The following is a 6,280-nucleotide window of genomic DNA, read 5'->3' as shown; positions in this document are numbered from 1 at the left end:
TCCTCGTCACGTAGTTTGAAGTAGATACAATATATTTATGTTGTTTATCCCACTTCTCTCGTAGAAAAAGTAGGGCTAAGGTCCGCACCACTTTCTAATGCACACATTAAGATTGATTGAAACTTCTGAATTTTTTAATGGACCGAGCCTGAAACTCTAGCAGGATAACATATAGCAGCAAAGTGCACATGATGAATCGGCTGTTGAGGCTTTGTTTGAATAAACAGACCAAGTTGAATGATGAATGCCGCAGCCCAAACCAAAGAAACGTTCCAAACCTTCCAGTAAGTTACGCGAATAGATACATGATGACAAGATCTAAATTTGCATTTGTAGAAAGAGGAAACTAAAGAACAAAAGCTTAAATTTGAACTCCCTAAATACTCTAAGTAGTCGTACGTACATTCTTTTTTTCAATCTAATGCATTCAGCCAATTAAGTTGGTATTATTTGTCCTTCTGGTATTATGTACCTTGCTTGCCATATTAATGTAGTGGTAACATAAACCAAGTTCAGTTGTACGTAATGTAGTGGTAACATATTAATGTAGTCAACGAAATATCAACTCTTGTTGCATTTAACGAGTCGACCAAGTTCAGTTTCCCTTCATTTGTCGTTTTTACTCAATTATATTATATGCATATATATTATCTTATTTAGATGAATGTCACCGACAATTGTTCATTGTTATAAAGCTACTATCACATTAAAGCCACGTCACCTCCAAAACGATGCCCGTTCAGTCTTAATTAAGCACATGTTCAATCTTTTGTACAGCTAAATTTTAGTTCTTTTGGTCTTATTTTGGCTTTGTTATGTATCTTGATCTACGTCATGTCTATCTAGTTAAAAAGCTAAAATGATTAATAATTTAGAACGGAAGGAGTAGTAAGTTTCCATCCTCGGTCCCTCCAATCATAATGACTTGGTTATTCTCTCAAAGACTTGGTGCTGCTCATTCTACGGCGTGCCAATACCGTAGGTGTTGCTCATTCGCCTTTTGACCCTCCTTCCCTACATCTCTGTAGTTTAGTACAACTGCATCTATTTTGCTTCTACATTATAGGATTGCGCCCATATGCTCTTGTATTTTGATTGAAAAAGACTAGCAATGGAAAGACAGCAGTTCGTGTTGTAATGCCATAAACCACTTTCTTAAGGAAAGACATCGACTTCAAAGGACTTTATGCATCCACACACAACTAAGAACGAAGTCTTTCTTAATTTAAATCATACAATACAACCAAATAATACCACAAGTCGTAACTGAGCATTTGATCTAACATGTGTTCGCATTTAAGATTCACAATGTATCCAACACCTCCCAGGTGACACGCACTTTCCGAACACCAAGTACTAGTGTACTACGCTTACTAATGAGGTCATAATCCAGAATTTTTTAACATTTAAATATCATTTAATCCAGCAATTACAAAATAATTCCCTCATTGACATATTGCGGTACCGTATCAGCAAATTTGACTTAGATCAATTTTCCGCTGATGTTTCCTAGAACATAGTGTCATTATGATGCCGTGGAGAAAAGTAGTCCCTGCTCGAGTGAGCAAGTCTTGAAAGAGTTCCTTGTCAAAGTTTGTTGGCCATTGCCTCCAACAAAATCGTGTGGCTTTTACTTCAAAAAGAAACCGTGTGGCTTGTGCGTGTCATGTCGTCATGTCTACTGGTAGGGATGAACTGAAAATTCTGTCCTTTGCCTTCAAAGCCTGCAGAAATGACAAAAAGACCGAGGCCATGGAATGAGCAAACACGGTGAAAACAAACTAAATCAACAGTATCTGGACATGCAGGAAGTTCTGTTGATTTGCTTACTTCTTGCTCCCAGTTGCTGCACAGAGTAATTGTGAGAAGCAATAGCATCTGGACGACGAGTGCGCAGATTATTCCCAGCCAAAGTCCCTAGACATTCAAACCCTTAATTTAGAAAGGATTCCTCATCCCAACATAGTAATAAAAGTTGAAATAGAACTTATGTTAAGGGTAGGTACTTCGGGTAGTAAATTACCATTCCACCTAGATGGTAAACGAAGGCGAAAAAGAAGGCTGCTGGAATTCCAATCAGGTAGTACGCACCAAGGTTAACACAAGCACCAATCTTTTGCCACCCACAACCCCTAGCAACACCTGTGAAAATATCAAGAATCCCTAATTGTTAGTCATTCTTTAAGTGGTAATGTTCCAAAAGCAACAAATGCATTCACAATATACATGTAGATAAATGCATTTCATAATATACATGTAGATAAGAACAGATCAACGAATAATATCAGTAGGTTCACTGAATTTGCAAACTTTGGTTATTTTAACAGACCATCGATCCATATTTACCTGAAAGAACACACTGCACGCAATCAAACAAGAATGACACGGCCAGGATCGGCATCATTTTGGAGATGTATTTCACCACTTCCTCCTCCGTACTGTATGCGTATCCCCATAAATTGCGAACCAAAATCATAGCCAGTCCGATTAATATGCCAACCACGATAGCCAGCACCATGACCACACGGGTAGCCAGATGGGCAGCTTGGGGTCGTCCAGCACCGAGCTCATTTGAAACACGAGTGCTATAGGGGAAAAAGAAATGTATCAGTGCCACAAGAATAAGTTTATCAACATGGCATGGTAAGATTTGGGAGAGATTTGTTCAATCTGACCTGATGGCTGCACTAAGCCCAAAAGGAATCATAAATGCTAAAGAGCCTGTGTTCAAGCTGCAGAAATTGAAGCGTTACAATCAAGAAAGGGCAAGCAGCATTTGAAACGCGCCGTGGAAAGTTAACTTACGAAATCGACAAAACCGATGTCTCAAGCTTTGGGTTTGGGAGAAGTCCAGAAAGCAGCACCAGGAGCTCAAATGACCACCATTCCAAGCTGTGTGCATGTGTATTCAATTAAATTAGAGAAAATAAACAGAAAAAAAATCTATCTGCAACTAGAGGGATTCAAAAACTGACCAAACCATCAGTGCAGATGGAACACCAAGCCTCAAGAAGCTGGGGATGTTGTGAAAAGCCTCCTTCGAGAACCCTCTCCAGGTGTTCTTACAGACTGGTGCAAGCCTGACGTAGATTGCCAGGATGGAGACGTTGGTCAGGTACGAAATGGCATTGGCCAAGGCAGCACCCTTGTTGCCCAGACCAATCTTGTACACCAGCAGCCAGCACACTAGCAGATGGTTAAGCGCTGTAACACCTGAGCTCAGCATCACTGGAAGGACTATGTTCTGCGTCTGTAGGAACCGGACATGGCACTGCAGTGGCCCGTACACAAACAGCGCTGGAATCATCCACCGGATGTAGCTCCCTGCTCCAGCTGCAATCTCTGGGTCCTGACCAAAGACTAGAAGGATCTGGCCAGTGTACGACCAGATAACAGCAACCACAAGGCTCACCAGAGTGAGAACAAGGATGGCCCTCTGCTTGTAGATACCGAGAAGATAGTACTGCTTTGCCCCAAAGGCTTGCCCACACAGTGTGTCCAAGCTGCTTGCCATGCCAGACTGAAATGATCAAACAAAAAAAAAACACTCTGCTATTGAACTCCATATAATCCTTCAGGTCAAGCATATGAGAAAGGCTTTGAATTTATATAACATACCAATAAGCTGAGGCCAGTAACACCTGCAAAAGAGGTGGCGATGGAGGCACTGGAGAGTGCAAGCTCACCGAGGTGACCAACAAACATGACAGATATCATCTGGACGATGTTCTGCAGGATCCATGCGGCAATGAGTGGCCCAGCAAGGTGCAGCTGCTTTCTGACCTCAGGCAGCACCAGGTTCTCTCCTACCCCTCTGGTCTTCTGAACACCATTGCCAAGAAGGGCTTCATCCATGCTTGGTATCATATATGAAACCTTACGCTCTGCTTCTGAACAAGCTATGTGATAGAATGTATCAGTCAAAGTGCTCAATCTTATAAGGCTGTAAAGTTGGAGGTCTATAAGCCATGAGGAAACAAGAAGGAAAGAAAGGCTTGGCAGCCAAGTTTGACATTGGCAAACAAGCAGAACAGAACAGAACAAATGATTGATCTCAACTGTCAAATATTGGAAAAGAAAAGATAAAAAAAAATGTTAAGAATCAATACAGTCAATCCTTCTCAAAAAGATTTGGAATTTGGCGGTCAATGGAATTTAGGAAACACGTTGGATGTTAATGGAGGTAGCTTGGCACTCAAGTTAGCATGTGAGATAATAGCCTACCTAATGGAGAAGAGTGAATGCGACAGCTAAACACAAAGAACCCATGCTCATGGAAATGCCATTTTCTTTTGCACAACTAACCAAATGATGAAAGGTACAGGCATACACATGTAAAGAATATAAACTTAGGTAGTCAAATAAATATTGTTTTTGTACTTTTATGGTTAGGGGGGGGGGGCTTTTATTCATCGTTTAGACTCTTTGAACTAACACCGCAGAGTTTAGACTGTTTAAACTAATGCACACTGTTAGTTGGTGTAGACTCTGGTTACTCTGTTTCCATGTGCATACATCCAAACTTCATATTTGTTCTTATTCTATCATCCCCATGTTTGACCCAGCGCCCTTGAAGAATGCTTTGAATGATCATTTGATTAGGTAAAGAAAACATGATCAAACAGAATTAAGTGGAAAGAGTTCTTAAAGACACTTATTTCTTTTACAAACACAGCAAAGAACTATGTTTCCTCTGAACTCAACTTCTACCAGACATACATAATATTCTCCTACAATATGGTAAAACTAAAAGAATAGAGCAAATTCCGTAAACTATTCCCAACTTGACAAAATCAAGAAAGGAACTTCACACCGTTTCTCTGAACAAGATGCATGTAAACATATTATGATAAAGAATGATTCAGCTCTGAAAAAGGCAAGGGGACAAAGATTGTGACCCGTGAGAAATATTGAAGTCCACTGGAAAGAAACGAACTACCTTGGCAAACAGGTCCAAAATATCTCACAGAAAGCGAATCCAATCAATCCACTCTGAATCAGGACAAGAATGTCATTTTCGCTGCTGTAGATCAATTTAAATATTCAATGAACAATGAGATATGCACTATTGGTCAAAAGTCCGAAATGTAGAAGCACAAACACATGTAAAAAATTATGTTCCAAGAGACTAACATAGCGAAATCAATCACAAGCTTCCTACACACTGCACGCAAGGATAAGTTCAGAGTCTGACGCCTCAAAGTCCTGAGAGCCATTTGTTTTCTGAAAATATGCTCTAACGAATCTCAGATATACTGCATATCACTAAACAGGGCATCCACAGGATCCGGTTCCATCAACGAATGAGTTGAGGACTAAGCAGCATTCGTCACGAACTGCAAAAGGAATCTGAACGCAATGGAGTAGTGGAGTTCAGTGGAAAAAGATTGAGTTCCACAATACCCGTCCCTTTACAGCCAAAGCAATGGCTCCTAATTAAGACGCGCTTCCAATTAGAGATGGCCAATGGCTGGAAACTACTATGGAGCGACGGTGACCATGGGATGCTGATTGAGCCGGCCAATCTCCCCCCACCACGGACGGAATTGAAGGAAGGAAGAGACAAGGCAAGAACCATACCGCAGGCACGTGGCGGCGTTGCCGCCGATTAGGACGCCATGGAGAGCGCGCCGCTGCGGCTGGGACGGCGGCCCGCCGACGCCGAGGGAGAGGAGGGATCGAAGAAGAAGAGGCCCTCCTCGGACAAGGCGAACAGGGCAAGCGGCTACACGGTGGAAACGGGTGGTCCTCGAAAGACGCTCGGCTCGAGGCGGCGGCTTTCCTTTAAAATATTCCAACGTGCAACGAGCAAGACGAGGAGACGCCGAGGGGCGACGGCAACAGCAATTGCAACACGGCAGTACAGTACCCTACCGCGGAGTACTCGAGTACGTGCAAACGTTGTTCACACGTGGGCACAACCTATCGACTATACTATGTCTCACTACACCAAACTTGGCGGCCGAGGATTTTCTTGGCGGCCAAAATTCAACCGCCAAGGAAATTGTAGTGTTTTTTGGCGGTGCTAGCAAACAGCCAAGAAATGTATATATCTTGGCGAGTTGAAAGAACTGTTATGAAAAATTCGTATATCCTTGACTGTTAGGTTAGACTGCCAAGAAAATGATGCATTTACTTGGCGGATTCTTTAAACTGCCAAGATAATGATGCATTTTCTTGGCGGTTTATTTACCGTGCCAAGAAAAGGTACATTTACTTGGCGGTTGGCGGCCAATGAAATAATTATTATGTGCGTGTCATTCTTATTTTCACTTCAACA

General features: G+C 41.9%; 1 protein-coding gene across 4 annotated transcripts; it reads right to left on the bottom strand.

The window, feature by feature from the left end:
• Positions 1 to 1,203: 1,203 nt before the first annotated feature.
• LOC120681865 (protein DETOXIFICATION 16-like) lies at positions 1,204 to 5,767 on the bottom strand. 4 transcript variants are annotated; one of them, XM_039963508.1, is made up of 10 exons: positions 5,581 to 5,767; positions 4,940 to 5,023; positions 3,619 to 3,899; positions 2,976 to 3,520; positions 2,806 to 2,892; positions 2,676 to 2,732; positions 2,347 to 2,585; positions 2,024 to 2,142; positions 1,831 to 1,917; positions 1,252 to 1,724 (listed from the first exon to the last, which is right to left on the bottom strand). In XM_039963508.1, exons 3-10 carry the CDS (start codon positions 3,865 to 3,867, stop codon positions 1,665 to 1,667), a joined length of 1,443 nt encoding a protein of 480 aa, XP_039819442.1. In that variant the 5' UTR covers positions 3,868 to 3,899; positions 4,940 to 5,023; positions 5,581 to 5,767; the 3' UTR covers positions 1,252 to 1,664. The 4 variants fall into 4 exon arrangements, with proteins under 4 accessions (XP_039819440.1, XP_039819443.1, XP_039819442.1 ...); XM_039963507.1 differs by having other exon boundaries at positions 4,940 to 4,992; XM_039963506.1 differs by lacking the exon at positions 4,940 to 5,023 and having other exon boundaries at positions 1,204 to 1,724.
• Between the last annotated feature and the right edge of the window lie 513 nt (positions 5,768 to 6,280).

The sequence above is a fragment of the Panicum virgatum genome, chromosome 7N (assembly GCF_016808335.1).
Source record: "Panicum virgatum strain AP13 chromosome 7N, P.virgatum_v5, whole genome shotgun sequence".
In the NCBI taxonomy this organism is placed as follows: domain Eukaryota; kingdom Viridiplantae; phylum Streptophyta; class Magnoliopsida; order Poales; family Poaceae; genus Panicum; species Panicum virgatum.
The sequence above is the reverse complement of the archived record's forward strand: the minus strand, read 5'-3'. Positions and strand labels throughout refer to the sequence as shown.

Excerpts from the sequence above, each read along its gene's own strand:
- LOC120681865 (XM_039963506.1), bottom strand. The coding sequence starts at position 3,867 with ATGATACCAAGCATGGATGAAGCCCTTCTTGGCAATGGTGTTCAGAAG. Across the intron at positions 2,143-2,346 it reads CGTGCAGTGTGTTCTTTCAG|GTGTTGCTAGGGGTTGTGGG; the intron begins GTAAATATGGAT and ends ATATTTTCACAG. Across the intron at positions 1,918-2,023 it reads TTTACCATCTAGGTGGAATG|GGACTTTGGCTGGGAATAAT; the intron begins GTAATTTACTAC and ends TTGAATGTCTAG.